At 34.2% G+C, this 16,305-nt stretch overlaps 2 protein-coding genes across 2 annotated transcripts; both read left to right on the plus strand.

Annotated features, from left to right (window-relative positions):
- The first annotated feature begins 6,738 nt into the window (after positions 1 to 6,738).
- On the plus strand, positions 6,739 to 7,772 carry LOC105976779 (metalloendoproteinase 2-MMP). Its single transcript, XM_013002043.2, has one exon. It carries the CDS (start codon positions 6,789 to 6,791, stop codon positions 7,734 to 7,736), a length of 948 nt encoding a protein of 315 aa, XP_012857497.2. The 5' UTR covers positions 6,739 to 6,788; the 3' UTR covers positions 7,737 to 7,772.
- A 2,802-nt stretch (positions 7,773 to 10,574) lies between these two features.
- LOC105976780 (metalloendoproteinase 2-MMP) lies at positions 10,575 to 11,761 on the plus strand. Its single transcript, XM_013002044.2, has one exon. The coding sequence runs from the start codon at positions 10,689 to 10,691 to the stop codon at positions 11,601 to 11,603; it is 915 nt and encodes a 304-aa protein (XP_012857498.1). The 5' UTR covers positions 10,575 to 10,688; the 3' UTR covers positions 11,604 to 11,761.
- The last annotated feature ends 4,544 nt before the right edge of the window (positions 11,762 to 16,305 follow it).

A 16,305-nucleotide genomic window follows, 5' to 3' on the forward strand; every position in this document is an offset into this window, starting at 1 on the left:
GAGTGAAGATTGCTTAGATAATCGTTACATGTATGATACTAAATCTAGTTGGAATAATCACATTACTAGTTGCATTGATGGTTATCTCCAGTCTCAAATCAGGAGTGGTACGCCCATTGTAAGTGATGGTAGTGACAGTTACATCTCTAGGTGCCTTTTTGATAAACGCAGAACTAGTACTGAAACCGGGAGGTTCAGTAGACAAACCCGCGCGAAGAGTAGTGATTTAACTCTAAGAGAAAGGCCTAATGATCTCGATGCAACTCAAAAATACAGGCATTTGTGGGTTCAATGCGAAAATTGTTATGGATTAAATTATAAGAAATTTTTGAAATCAAACGTGAATATTTGTGAACAATGTGGATATCATTTGAAAATGAGTAGTTCAGAAAGAATCGAAGTTTCGATTGACCCCGGTACTTGGGATCCTATGGATGAAGACATGGTCTCTCTGGATCCCATTGGATTTCATTCGGAAGAAGAGCCTTATAAAGATTGTATTGATTCTTATCAAAGAAAGACAGGATTAACTGAGACTGTTCAAACAGGCGTAGGTCAACTAAATGGTATTCCCGTAGCTATTGGAGTTATGGATTTTCAGTTTATGGGGGGTAGTATGGGATCCTCCATCCGCCCAATCAGCTGCGCCCCTTTTTTCCTTTTTCCTTTTCTTCCCAAGCAGCTTGACCGCGTCGTGTCTGCTTCCTTTTTCCTTTTTCTTTTTTTGCCGAAATTCTTCAATCGACACGCCGCAATCGACGACTCCAAGGGTTGAACCTGTTGACTCTGGCCGCCGCCTTCGCTTCGTTTGATGCCCGCCGGCGTCTGCCAGCAGGGATTATTTTCTTGCCAAACCGCTGCCCGAAATACGACGTCGTCTTGCATACTTCTCTCTGCTTACCCCTTCTTCCTCAGTGTCGGCGGCCTACAATTTCTGTCTCCACCAGCAGCAGCTTATCGCATCTTTGCCAACTATGTTGTTTGACGTGCGCATGCCACGTCTCTTCTGTCACTCCATCCATACCCGTAGGCGCAGGTTCCAAGTAATAATTTCGTACTGGGTAGCAACAGCAGACATGACACTAAGGTCATCAAGAATTAATCCCCACCACCAAAAGGTGAAGAAATTTAGATAATTGCACAGGCCCCATTCTGCTTCTCCTTCCATATCGACCTTTTCTGCTCAGACAACATCTGATGGCTTCATCTGCTTTTGTTCTGACCTCCCCGTTCCTCTCCGGCAAGGTGCGCGCTTATTTATTTCTTTTCTTTTTGAAGCCATTTCTGTTAATTTATTTCATTATAACTTATAAGAGGACGGGCAGATAATGACATTAAAGATGGAGGTTTTGGAAGATCCATTTGAATTCTAATTATATATATTTCGCACCGTTTCGTATTTCCCCTCCAATCATCATCCGTAATTATTTTCTTTTTCATTTACGTTCCAAGCAGCTCGACGGTGTTGTGTATGCTTCATTTTAGCTTTTCTTTCAATCTGCTAGCCGCGGAACGACGCCGCTTTGCCTCCCGCGGCGCCCTCACCCATGGCCAACAATTGTTGACCTCCACCGGCCGCCGCCGCTCCACCCGATGCACCTATCCCACAGCACCGTTTTTTTCGTCCAATAGTATGCGTCGCCGCACTCGTCTCTATCTTCAATTTGTGGGTTGTCATATACCGTAAATGTTGTCCGCCTCGCACTCAATTCTTTCACATGTTTTTGTTCCTCCGAATAAAGCTCTAAGCTCTGTGGTGATCTTTGCTGTCGTCCTCTTATTGACGACGACAAAGAAAGATAATAATGTATATTTCTGTTAAACAAAGAAGTTATATATATATATATATATATATATATATATATATATATATATATATATATATATATATATATATATATATATATATATATATATATAATTCTATGTGTCGGTGAGGTTACGACCGTTGAACAATAGGGAAATTCTGAGGAACGATGTTTCGGATTGGGAATGCATCAATAACGAGACGATTATTTACAAGAATTCCGCTCTCTCTGCCTCGTAGAGATCAATGTACCCCACTTCGTATATACATTTGGTGAGTGTGATTTTTTCGGGATTTCGGGTTTTCGAATTTTGTTTAATTTTACTTTGATTGACGATGGTGTTTCAGACAAGATCATAACGATAATTACAGGTGTGGTTTTGGCAGTATTGACCACATCTTTTGGTGTAACTGGTTATTCTTTACCTCGGGATCAAATTGGTTATTGGGCGGTAAAAATTGTAACAGGTGATAGACACATTAATTTTGTCCTTTTTATAAATTACAGAATACTTAATTATTTTCCAACTATTTACAGAATAGAATTTGGCTTAATTCCACTTTGCACCCTTAAAAAAAATTAATAGCATTTTGCACCCTCAAAATACAATAAATCATTCACAATGCACACTGAATTGAATATTTAAAACTAAGTGAGGGTGTTTTCATTTTTATTGATTTTTTAAATATATTTATAGGGTGCTAAATAATAAATAAAATTGTTACTTTCTTCTACCAGAAACATAATTTCGGATGTACAAAATACGAAAAGCACAAAATCTCGAAGAATTACTGTAAAAACTCTATGTTCGTACAAAAAAAAAAAAATCACTGACTATTCGATTGATGGACTTTTATATTGTGATTAGTAAATACATTTGGTAGAAATCTTTGGAAGAAAATATAATTTTCAAATAGTTTAATATCTAAATAGCTGAGGATATTTTTTGTTCTTTCTGTCTTTTGTAAAATATTTTTTTTGGTTGAAAAAAACAATTTAATGTGTTGATGAGATGTTTTTTTTTTCACTTCATAGTTTCAAAAATATTGATAAATAGAAAAAATAATTTGACATTTGACGTTCTAAAAACTATCACTAAAAATATTAAATTACTTTTATTAACTTTAAAAATTCATCCAGGTGCATCATGAATGATTTATCGTGTCTCGAGGGTCCTAAGTACCATAAAAAAAATTTGAGGGTGCAAAGTAGAATTAAGCCGAAGAATTTTCACTATTTTTTTTTATCTTCTTGCAGTCACATTTTTTAAATGTTGATATAAATTTCAGGGAATTATATGATTTATTGGGCCTTTCTTTGGTAGGTCCCACGGATTTGTTTTTATGCTGCACCAACCTCCTCACACATATATAAATAATTATTCACGTTAATTTGCAGACAAATAATATGTATGTTTGCATGTTAAATGAGTTCTTATATGATGCAAAATTATCTCCTTTATTTGATTTCATCAAATTCAACCAAGTTATTCGATATTCGATTCACGTTTGATTGTTGAAAAGCTCGTTTGAGCTCGGTTTTTGATATTATAATAACCAGTGTTTGGGTAAATATTTTCGTTCGATAAGCTATGAAGCTCGGCTCGAGACTGCTGAACTCGATTTTAAAGAAAGAATCTACTTGAGCTCGATTTATGTTCATTTTGATTATAGCTCGTTGGAACTCGCCTCAATTACTTTTTCCAACATACTCAAACACAAAATCGGATATAATTCAATCAAGGTTGAACAACCAGATTCATCTATGTATATTTGCTCCAACTAGAAATTGGGAAAAAACCGCTCATATTAAGACACGAAAACAAAAAAACCTAATATTCAATATTTTTGTTTTGTAAATACAATCATCCCTCCAACAGTCATTGCTAGTTGCTAACAAAGAAAACTTGACCATATATATCAAAATAACACATAACCCTTTTAAACATAATCAATTCACGATTTAAACCCTAATTTTACTGTTTTTCATCAATTCGCCAATTTTAATCTATGACCCGATTTTGACAGTTGGTTAGCCGGAGTTGACTTTCTTTTTTCTTTTCTTTTTACATAATTCTTTTTTCTTCTCAGCTTTATAATGTTCAAGACCGTCACAAAATTTAACTCTTTTTTCATTTTTTAACTCCAATTTTTTCGTCTATTATTATGTGGCTAAATTTTAATAAAATCTTACGATTATTTTGATAAATTTGTTCCATTGCACTTAATTAGGCAAAAATTGTATCAATTTTTTTTATTATTCTGTTTAGTGTTGCAACTTGCAACAGTTTGTAAACAAACATAAATAAAAGAAACAGGGGCGGCGTACCTATGAGTATGCTTGGGGTGGCCCCACCCCCAGAATTTTTAGTTTTAACAAGTTTTATTTATTTATTTATTTTTATATGTTATTTATGTATAAGTTAATGCACTTTTGCTCTCCAAACTTCAAATTTTATACACTTTAGTCCATAAAAAAAATTTCTCTTAATTTATCTCCATTTCTAGCTCCCCCAAGAAAAAACCCCAGGACCCGCCCTTAGAATACATTGAATCCTAATACATATCAATTTACGATTTGAGTTTTTGATAAATCAATTTGCGATTCGATTTAATTTAACAACAATGATTGTGAGCCTTATACATTGACGCTCATTTTCTTAATCAGTTTGATTGACTTTTTATATATTACTAAGGTGGTGTTTGCAAATGCTTTTTGAAAGTGATTATGCGGTTTTTTTTGCTCATAATCTATTTTTAGGTGTTTGCAAAATCAACTTTTGCTTTTGCTTCTCTTAAAATAATCTGCTTTAAGCTATTTTTTTAAAAGCACCCCTAACCCTGCTTTTTCAATTTTAGTTAATTTTCCGAAATATTTGCAAACACCCCCAACTTTTAGAAATAAACACTTAAAACTAACTTAAATCACAATCACTAACTTCTGCTTTTAAATAATCATTTGCAAACACCACCTAATTAGGATAGTGGACGTGGAGTTAAATGTTAAACCTAATTATTTATATTAGGTAAATTTTAATAATTGATCTGATTAAATAACCATATATTAAACAAACATACAAATGTATATATGCGATTACATATAGATTTACGATTAAAATTCACCTAGTATAAGTACCCAACATCTAATATCGGTGGCCGACGATATAATTTTAAATGGGTTAAACAGTGGTCGGCAAATTACCATATGATATATGTATATTCAAATCCCACGTTAATCAATAATATACCTAGCTAGTTACATCAAATACTTTGACTTTTAAGAAGTTTGACTTTAATTAGTCCGAATATGGCAATAACTTTAATTTGGTAACAATAATATGCTTGGTGATACCTGGTTATTTATATCGTGTGGATTTGAATTGTAGATTTAATTAAATAACTATTCACTAAGCACATATACATATGAGTGTGTGTGATTATGTGTAGATCTACGGTTCAAACCCACCTAATGTAAATAGGCAGGTGTAACATCTAATTTCCCGTCCATGATCATACTTGTGGGCATTTGTGTATACAGTGTACTGTAAGATAAAAGTGACTTAATTTCACTTTGCATCCTTGAAATATAGTATTTTGTCACTTTACACCTTCAAAAATAATTAATAGCACTTTGGTTGCATTGTCCATGATTTTGTTGTCAATGGGTACAAAAGTAACAATGCCTTATTTTAAGGGTGCAAAGTGGAATTAAGCCAATAAAAGCATATATTTTTTTCGACAATTAATTTAAAAAGGAAATAGCACTGTCTAATTACAAATAATATCAAAGCCCATGAATCCAATTATATAGGTTCACTGAGTAAACACTCTCGTATAATAGCTCACAAACTATATGAGAGGCGTAAACTACACCAGACTAAAATTATGTGTCACAAGTTTGACATAGCGACCGCCACCAAGGGATTCGAACCCGGTTCAATTGAAACATGCTTATTTGCTCCAACGTTTAAGTCATCCTTGTAGAACAGAATATTAATATTTATAAAAAGTGGGCTTCTTGTGCATTCTTATATACAATTGTATAGATTCCCTAGTGCATCTATAAATTATTAAATTTAATTGTCATGACAAATTTTCGATATTTAAAAAAAAAATCATAAGGGAATATTAAATGAAAAGTTTTTTTTAGGGAATTTTAGAAGAGAAGTTCTTCTTTTTAGGGATTTTAAAAGAAAAGTTAGGTATGATTTTTTTTTCTATTACTGTCGACTTGATTTTGAAAAAAATGGCAGCTATAAAATCCTAAATTAAATTTACTCAAAAAAAAAAAAATCCTAAATTAAAGCAATAGAGGGTGGTATTTAATATAGAGGGTGGTATTTAATTTGATGATTCGTTTACAAACTTAATCATCATCTCTCTTTAAGGTCATATGCCTTATCGGAAATTCTATGCTACACCCAGTTATTAAACAGGGGTATTAATCGTAGATCTACACATATCCATATGTATATATATGTGCTTAGTGAATTATTATTTAATTTTATCTACACTTAACAAATATCCAATATAAGCATATATCTTCCCGACTTTACCTAACCTAGAAACCGTACCTCCGATTCTGGTGTTCAAAGCGATCAATACAAGATCGAGAAACCCACCTAGATATATAAGAAAAGTTATACATCGGAAATTATTTTTTTTCCGACTTTTATTTCACAAAAAATACCGATTAATTATTTGAATAAAACTTACAACTTGTTAATATTTTCTGGTATATCTTCTTTCATCCTATAAATACTAATATTAAAAATCAATACAAGTGGTAATTGTGGTGGCTGGCCATTGAGTTCAGACTATCACAAGTGGTTGATATGGTGGCTATCTATGTAACTTACACTCTTTAATTTCAATACATAACTAAATGTCTATAAAAAGAGATGTACTAAATACAATTATCTCACAACCAATTTTCTTTCATAATCTTTTTAAGTTGTTTCTTGATATTATTAACTTAGCCATGGCAATTCAACATTTTTTTCCCATATTTCTTGTTTCCCTATTATGCCTTTCTCCTATTGGCCATGCCATGAGGGAGATACAGCTGGGTGACGTAATACCGTCACCATTCGATTTTATCAAATTATTACAAGGTTCCGTCAAGGGTGACCGAATCCTAGGTATCAGTGTACTAAAAAACTATCTCCAGAAATTTGGTTATCTCGACAACCTAAATAACACCCAAATCAATAACGAATTTGATGATGCCCTTGAGTCCGCCATCAAAACTTACCAGCAAAATTTCAATATTAACCCCACTGGCGTACTAGACGCTGCAACGGTATCGACAATGATCATCCCTCGATGTGGGGTCCCCGACATCATCAACGGTGCAAACACGATGCAGCCTGCTGGCATAGAAAATCACGAATCAAGCTCGAGCAGCAGCCAGCATGGACATATCCATACAGTATCCCACTACACTTTCTTTTCAGGAAACCCTAAATGGCCGCCATCCAAATATAACCTAACATACGGATTTTTGTCTAATGTACCCGCTAACGCAGTTGCCCCCGCAGAGAGGGCCTTTCAGAACTGGGACAACGCCACCCACTTTACTTTCAAACGGGCTTCCAGCGGTCAAACCGCTGATCTGATCATAGGGTTTCAACGTGGGGACCACGGAGATGGGTCCTCGTTCGACGGCCCGGGCGGGATCCTAGCCCATGCGTTCGCCCCAACCAATGGGAGGCTTCATTACGATGCTGACGAGAGGTGGTCCGTCGACCCCGTCGCAAATACTATTCACTTGGAAACCGTGGCACTGCATGAAATTGGACACCTTCTTGGGCTCGGGCATAGCTCCATACAGGCTGCGATTATGTACCCTTCAGTCTCAGCAGGAACGGCCAAGATCAAGTTGAATGCAGACGATATTCAAGGAATCAAAGCTTTATATAACATGTGAAATATTCAAAATTAGAAGACCTATTATCCAATACATGCATGTGCAAAGGACGGATTTCCCTTTGCAAGAATCAATAAAATAAATTACTTTTTATGATAATTTTATATTTTGTTTCTACATTGAGCTTTTATTTAAATCCATTATGTAGTATGAACCCCTGTACTAAATCCATTATTTTTAAATAATAATATAATACTAGTATTTTTTAATGATTAAAAAAAATAATTGTTGTGAAAGGTTCATTTTGGAGCAATGTAATTGATTGATGTAGATATATGATATATCTCCGGTATCAAAAGTTTTGTAAGTGGCGAAGTCAGAATTTCAATATTGGAGGGTTGGATATACATTAAAAAAATAATGTAAGTAATAAATTAATAACAACAATGGTTGTTCCAATAGTAGCTGAGTATAAGATATTGTTACATAGTGTACTTAAATTTTCGAAGGTTAATGGGAAATGCCCCTAATCTTTTTTTTTTGACAATATCAGAAGATATGTTAAAAAAAACTTAGGACTTTTTTTTGTATTAATTTGGATTTTAAGTTCACTAAATAATAAAAAATTGGTAAACTTAATAAATATATAGGTATAATGTAATGAATTATTTTTTGATTGAGGATGAGCTTGCGTCTATCATTTTCCAAGGGTGGTCTCGCCTAGGGGTGTAAACGAGCCGAGCCGACTCGTGAGCTCGAAGACCCGGCTCGTAAAAAGCTCGAACTCGGACTTGCAATTTTCGAGCTCGAGCTTTCTGACGAGCCGAGCTCGAGCCGGTTTTTAGTTGTTCATGAGCTCGCGAGCCGGCTCGCGAGCCGGATTTATTATTATTTTATTATTTTTATTTTTATTTTTTATATGTTATTTTTATTTAAATAATGTATAATAGTGTAAAATATTATAGAAATAAATACAAATATTAAAAATATATATAATTACAATTTAGTTTTAATTTTTTATTTTTTTAAATAATTTTAATAATAAAATAATAATTAAAAAAATATTTAAAAAAAAAAAAAAAAAAAAAGACAATGGGCTCGAGCTCGAGCTCGAGCTCGAGCTCGACAAAATTGACACGAGCTCGAGCTCGAGCCAAAAAAAGAGGAGCTCGGCGAGCTCGAGCTCGACAAAATAAACTCGAGCTCGAGCTCGAGCCAGCCAAAAGAGGCGAGCTCGGCTCGTTTACACCCCTACAGTCTCGCCCTTGGTTCTTACTCACAATTCGTGAATTTCTTATTGTACTTGTTCGGTCGATTTATTATTTTTCCTTGTTTTCTTTAATTAAAAATATTTAATTTAATATTTTATATAAAACTAAATTGTTAAAAATTATTTTATTTTTCTTAGGTTTCAACTTTTTCTAATACCATCCACTTGATTTTGAAAAATTGGCAGATATAAAATCCTAAAATAAAGCAATAAATATTTGGGTTGTTCATTCGATAGTATCGTACCGAACTGTACCGGAATTTTAATAAATCGAAATTTCGGTACATCAAAATTTTGTTACTGTTTACAAACCGAACCATTTAGTACCGAATTATTTGATTTTTTCGGTTCAATAACGGTAAAACGAAAATATATAGTATTTAAAAAAATATAAAAATAACATATTTAAACTAATTAATTCTTGAATTTGACACTCAAAAAAATTTCAATAATCTACACTAAAGCAAAAGGTAATTATCAATCGAGGCTAATTTGTACATAATGAAAAAACTTTTATCAATCGAAAAGTGCTTTACAATTTGTTATCACCTTAAAGATGTTAAAAAGAAAGAAAGAAAAATAAATAAATATTTATCAAATATTTCATTATTTGTTGCGGTACGGTACAACGGGCATCAATACGGTATACCGTACTGAATACCGGAATTCCAAACAAAATTACCGATTACCGAACCAAATTTTTTATTCGATAGTTGATACATACCGAATTTTCAGTTCAGTTCGATTCAATCGGTTTACCGACCTTTATCTAATCTAGTGACACCCTTAATTGTATTGAGGATTGGTTTACAAATTTCATCATCATCTCTCTCTAGGGTTGCCTACCTTTATCTAATCTAGTGAATAATACCGTACCTCTGATTTCTGATATTCAAAGCAATTAATACAAGGGAAACCGATGTAGATAAGATTAGTTATACATGGTGGAAAATTAATTTAATAATTTATGCAGGCGAATTACATTTGAAGCCTTGCACTTCAAATATTTGAAATGGGTGGCGATGGGATTCGAACTCATGATATTTGAAATGGGTGGCGGTGGGATTCGAACTCATGACCTTTTCATTCGCCTGACTCTGATACCATGTTGAATGACCATCTCAACCAAAAGCTTAAGCTGTTAGTGAAATGTATCATTTAATATTAATATCTCCAATATCTTTCATCTATAAAGATTAATATTAATACTAAGCACACATACATATGAATGTCTATGGTTATGTGCAGATCAACGATTAACAATCACTCGATATATTTTACTGGGTGTAGCATATATCAAATAAACCGTACCTAGCTAACCTAGTAAGCACATCTCCGATTCTTTTGTTCAAAGCAATCAATACAAGAGAAACCCGTCTAGATACGTAAGAAAAATTATACGTACTCGGGAATTAATTTATTCCGCTTTTTATTTCTAAAAAAAAGCATTAAATATAATTATTGGAATACAAATTACAACTTATTAATATTTTCTGGTATATATGCCTTCTTTCATCCTATTGATAGTAATATTAAAAAGCAAATACAAGTGGTGGTTGTGGTGGCTGCCCGTTGAGTTCAGGCACAAGTGGTGGATGTGGTGGCTATCTTTGTAACTCATACTCTTTAATTTCAATACAAAACTAAATGTCTATAAAAAGAGATGTACTAAATAACATTATCTCACAACCAATTTCTTACATAATCTTCTTAATTTGTTTCTTGATATTGCTAACGAAGTGATGGCAATTCAACACCTTTTATCCATCTTTTTTATTTCCCTAATATGCATTTCTCCTATTGGCTATGCCCTGAGGGTGATACCGCTTGACGAAATACTGTCACCATTCGATTTCATCAAACCACTACAAGGTTCCGTTAAGGGTGACAGAGCCTTAGGGATCAGTGGAATAAAAAACTACCTCCAAAATTTTGGTTATCTCGATAACCTAAATAACACCCAAGTCAATAACCTATTTGACGATGCCCTTGAGTCCGCCATCAAAACCTACCAACAAAATTTCAATATTAACCCCACCGGCAAACTAGACGCTACAACTGTATCGACAATGATCATCCCTCGATGTGGGGTCCCCGACATCATCAACGGTGAAAACACGATGGGCCCGAGCACCAACCAGTATGGACATATCCATACAGTATCCCACTACACTTTCTTTTCAGGAAACCCTAAATGGCCGCCTTCCAAATATAACCTAACCTACGGATTTTTGTCCAACGTACCCGCTAACGCAGTCGCCCCTGCAGAGCGGGCCTTTCAAAACTGGGACAACGCCACCCACTTCACTTTCAAACGGGCTTCCAGCGGTCAAACCCCTGATCTGACCATAGGGTTTCTACGTGGGAACCACGGAGATGGGGCCTCGTTCGACGGCCCGGGCGGCACCCTAGCCCATGCGTTCGCTCCAACCAATGGGAGGCTTCATTACGATGCGGACGAGAGGTGGTCCGTCGACCCCGTCGCAAATACTTTCCACTTGGAAACTGTGGCACTACATGAAATTGGGCACCTCCTTGGGCTTGGGCATAGCTCCATACAGGCTGCGATTATGTACCCTTCAGTCTCAGCAGGACAGGCTAAGATCAAGTTGAATACAGATGATATTCAAGGAATTAAGGCTTTATATAATATGTGAAATATTCAACATTCCCGATTGAATTAGAATACCTATTATCTAATACATGCATGCATTCATGTGAAATAAACGTCCATTATATGGACTAGTTATTAGTATGTACAAAGGACGGATTTCCCTTTGCAAGAATCAATAAAATAAATTACTTTTTATGATCATTTATGTTTTTGTTTTCCATTGAGCTTGTAAACATTTGACGGGTATACAACGACACTAGTAAAAAAATGGTTTTTTACTACGATCATTAGTCGTAGCAAAAGATATTAAATTTGTACTAAAAAGACTTTTGCAATGCATATGAAATGAATTTGCCCTGTAGTATATACAGGTGTACCCTGGGGCGCACCCAGGGGTATTGGATGAGGGGGCTAGAATTTTTTTTGGGCTAAAGTGGTACCAAATTTGGGGGCTAAAGAGTATATATTAATAGATAAATAACACAAATTATTAAAAATATAATAAAAAAAAGGTAAAAAAGAAGAATTTCCTGCAGGGGCGTGGGCCCCCTAAGGCATACCTTGGGTCCGCCCCTGAGCATGACATAAATTTGCTACGCTAAATGGCCGTAGCAAATGCTACGGTAAAATTCTAGCATTTACCACGCTTCCAAGATTGTCCCATAGTAAAAACATTATTGGTCGTAAAAAAAATTGAACTTGGATTATCAGATGTTATTGTTAGCCGAAAGGTTACTTTCGAATGTGATGATTTACAAACAATTGATTTGATCTAATAGTATTTTTTTTGAGTTATGTTTTTCAAGACGAAATTAATCAAGACCGGAGTGATCACATAATCAATAAGAGGCCTAGTGTCCTTGAACTATCCCGAGAATGAGATCCGAACGATCCTCCACACGACTTCCTAGTCTTGGTCCAAATTCTTTTTTCTTGGATCAAATATTAAGCCCAATTTATTTGGTCTTTATTTTCGAAAATTATCCCTTTATAAAATGATAATTTATTTTCGAAAATAAATCCTTTTTATTTGAAAATTATTTGAAAAGGGGTCAACTGAGATTTGAAATAAAATATTCATGAGATTTTCTGTTATTCAACTTAATATAGATTTTTGAGGCAAAAGGTTTTTTGAAATTCAAGATTTTCTATCTTTGGAAAATGGTTGAATATTTAAAATTATTTGAATAGTTTGAAAAACTTTTTTTATGTAAACTGATTGAGAACCATATTTTCGGACTTGGAAAGATTTTAAATCAATCCTCAATCAAAGATTCAAAAAATATAAGTTGTTCGGAAGTTAGACAGTCTGCCCCGGAAGTTGTTGAAGGTGGCTGGAAGATGCTTTGCTGAAAATTGTTTTTGAAGAAAGAACACTCCTTTTGAGTTTCAAAATTCAAATGCTTACCATATTCAAGTGATTTAATTGAACTCAATCAGCTGGAGATCAATCACACTCATCATCAAATCAATCAAGAGATTAAAGATTGATTCCTCCATTTCTAGTGATGAAGAGCTTCACCTATAAATAGTGGATCATTCATTCAAGCTTCATTCATTCCAAGCCAATTTCGAAAAGAGCTTATAGAGAGTCATTAACTTATTAGGAACTTCGAAATTCTCCTCTTGCTTATCACTTGTTTCATTATATATCTTGAGAGGGATTTTGTAAAGCTCTTAGAGAGCATTTCTTTGATGTGAGATTTTTGTTGAGTGCGAAAGAGTTAGTCTCTTGTAAGTACGTATTGATAAGTGCGAAAGAGTGAGTCCCTTGTAAGCACATCGTTGGTGAAAGTCGTTAGAGTTTTGTAAGCACATCTTTTTTCGTGTGGGGAATCCAAGGATTTTGGAGGCACGTGGAATAAAAGTTCGAGGGCCTAGAAGAGTGGAGTAGGGGAATTTCTCCGAACCACTATAAATTTGATGTCATTTACTTTACGCACTTTATTTTATCGTATTCAAATTTCCTCTCATATATTGTTTATTGCTAAAACTTAATTTGACATTAATTTGGAAGTTTGCAAAATATTTATTACTTGAAATATTTTATTATCAAAGAAAAATATATTTTTCTAGAAATAATTTAATCGATATTTAAATCTGTAAAAATATTAAAAAGTTTTGAAAAGCCTAATTCAACCCCCTCTTAGACATATTTAATCTCTCAGCTATATATCTCTTTTATTATACCAACTAAACTATGATTACGGACTATTGTAGAAATTCAATAAATTAATAATTTTATTTATATAATTTTTTTTCGATTCGAATTCGTAAAAAAAAAATATACTAAATTATTAATTTGATAATTTAATATTTCACTAAATTTAATAGAATTTAGCGACGGAAGATTATATTTCAGACGGTTAAACTGTGGTTCGCAAATTAACATGTGTATATATACCCACCATCATTTAAATTCCACGTTAATTAATATATGCATGGTTATAGATATGTTACTATGTTAGGCCTAACTTAATAATTTTGACTTTAAGAAGTCTGACTTAAATTAGTCTGAAAGGTGGCAATAATTTTAATATGTCGTAGATTTATAATTTGCTACATGGTCCATACTCGTACTTGTTGGCGTTTATATATGGGAAAATTAGTAAAAAATCCTTCATTTAGTAAATGTAGTTAAGCAAAATCCCCTTCAAAAAATAATTAGAAAAAACTCCCTTAGTTAGTATTTAACTAAATATTATTTTTATAATTCCAAATATACCCTTAATTGTCAATGTACTATTTTGAAACCTTAATTTCTCTCTCATTTTTCCTCACGCTCCACTGACCCATTGATTCCTTTCTCTCCCAAATTCTCCATTTCTGCCCCTCACCACCACCAATCCCTCTCCCTCTATACCTCACCAATGCCGTCTTCTTCACTCTCTTCTTCTCCGTCGTTTATTATTTTCTCCTCCGATGGCGAGAGAAAATCCGTAACTCCACCCCCCTCCACGTCGTCACCCTCTCTAAGATCGCAACCATCGTCACCTTCGTTGCCTCTTTTATCTATCTCCTCGGCTTCTTCGGTATACCTGTATATGAGGTTCATTTGCAGCACATGGGATGCCATGGGGATGAACATGGTCTCTAAAGGTGTCCATAATGTCATAGACTTCCTCAACCACGAGTTCCCTGACATGGACGTTATCGGAATCTCAGACAACTATTGTTCGGACAAGAAACCTGCTGCAGTGAACTGGATTGAATGGATGGGAAAATCGATTGTGTGCGAGACCATTCATCGATGAGGAGATTGTGAAGAAGGTGCTCAAGAATGATGTTGCTTCATTGGTGGAGCTGAACATGTTCAAGAAACTGACGTGTTCGGCCATGGCAGGAGCTCTAGGTGGTGTGGTGACGATGGGGAGGCTGATTTTGGGTTTTTTTGTGGATCGGACGGATGACGGCGCGTGTAGAGAATTTCGTGCATGCTGAAACCTTAATCGACTATGTACATGTTCATAGTCGATTAAGCTAATCGACTATGTTCTGGTAGTCGATTAAGGTTGATCGACTCCAGTTTTTTTTACTTTTTTTGGATTTGTTGTTTATTGATTTCAATTGTATAAATCATTTATAATATTTGTATATTTTTTGTTTTTGTAATATGTAGTTGATTTTGCATTTTTTTGCTGTTGTGATTTGTTATTTTTAGTAGGAGATTCTTAATCGACTGCGCTTCACATCATAGTCGATTAATATGCTTCATTGACTCCAATTTTTTATTTTATCTGAATTTTTTGTTTATTGATTCCAATTGTATAAATCAATTATAATGTTTATATATTGTTTGTTTTTTTTTAAATATAGTTAAATTTGCATTTTTGTAGTTGTGATTTGTTATTTTTAGTAGTCCTTTCCTTAATCGACTATAGTTCATCATAGTCGATTTTAAATGCTTCATAGTCGATTAACATTAGAGAAAAAAAGTTAAAAAACAAAAAAAAAAAATTAAAAAAAGAAGAGAAAGACACGGTCATGGGGTGGGCTGATGGGTGGCTGAAGTTTAGCGTGAGTTTTTCTCAAATGGTGCAAAATAGTTTGGGTCTTTCTCTGTTAAAAGAAGTATTGAGGGGGTTATATCAAAGAGCCCATATATATATAAAACGATGCACTATAAATAAAAGATCTTTATATGTTTTTTATAGACGTGGTATTTTCACCCTCAAAATATCTTATTTTAGCATAAAATTAAATATATATTGATTATGCTAGAAATAGATCACCTTAGATAGTTGACGTAGGATGAGCTGGAAGAGCATAGTGGATCACTGGCTCACGAGCTTGATGACCTTGAGATACCTGCGATAATAGAACACGTGAACTAGGCCGGGGTTGATCCGGCGGAACCCCTCCGACGCTCAAGTCAGACGTGTTGATCATATAAATAGTCCAGAGAATACAGTTGATAGTATTGCTCAGTTAAATAGAACGTACCCTAAGGAATGAGTTCAAACCTTTATTTATAGCTTAGTAGGGATTGTCGGGCCAAAACCTTACTTGAACGTGATTGGGCCTCGGTGATAGTGGTCTTCAATATTGGGCCCGTGACCCAGTAGATAAATAATTTGTAGGCCGATTGGGTTGGGCCAATTAGGCGCATATATATATATATATATATATATATATATATATATATATATATATATATATATATATATATATATATATATATATATATATATATTTACCTATTTCATGCTCTTTCATCCATATCATGTATATTCATTAGCTGTCCA

Source organism: Erythranthe guttata, chromosome 12 (genome assembly GCF_056151865.1).
Source record: "Erythranthe guttata isolate IM_541 chromosome 12, IM_541, whole genome shotgun sequence".
Lineage (NCBI taxonomy): Eukaryota > Viridiplantae > Streptophyta > Magnoliopsida > Lamiales > Phrymaceae > Erythranthe > Erythranthe guttata.

Coding starts and splice junctions, on each gene's coding strand:
- LOC105976779 (XM_013002043.2), top strand. CDS start 6,789: ATGGCAATTCAACATTTTTTTCCCATATTTCTTGTTTCCCTATTATGC.
- LOC105976780 (XM_013002044.2), top strand. CDS start 10,689: ATGGCAATTCAACACCTTTTATCCATCTTTTTTATTTCCCTAATATGC.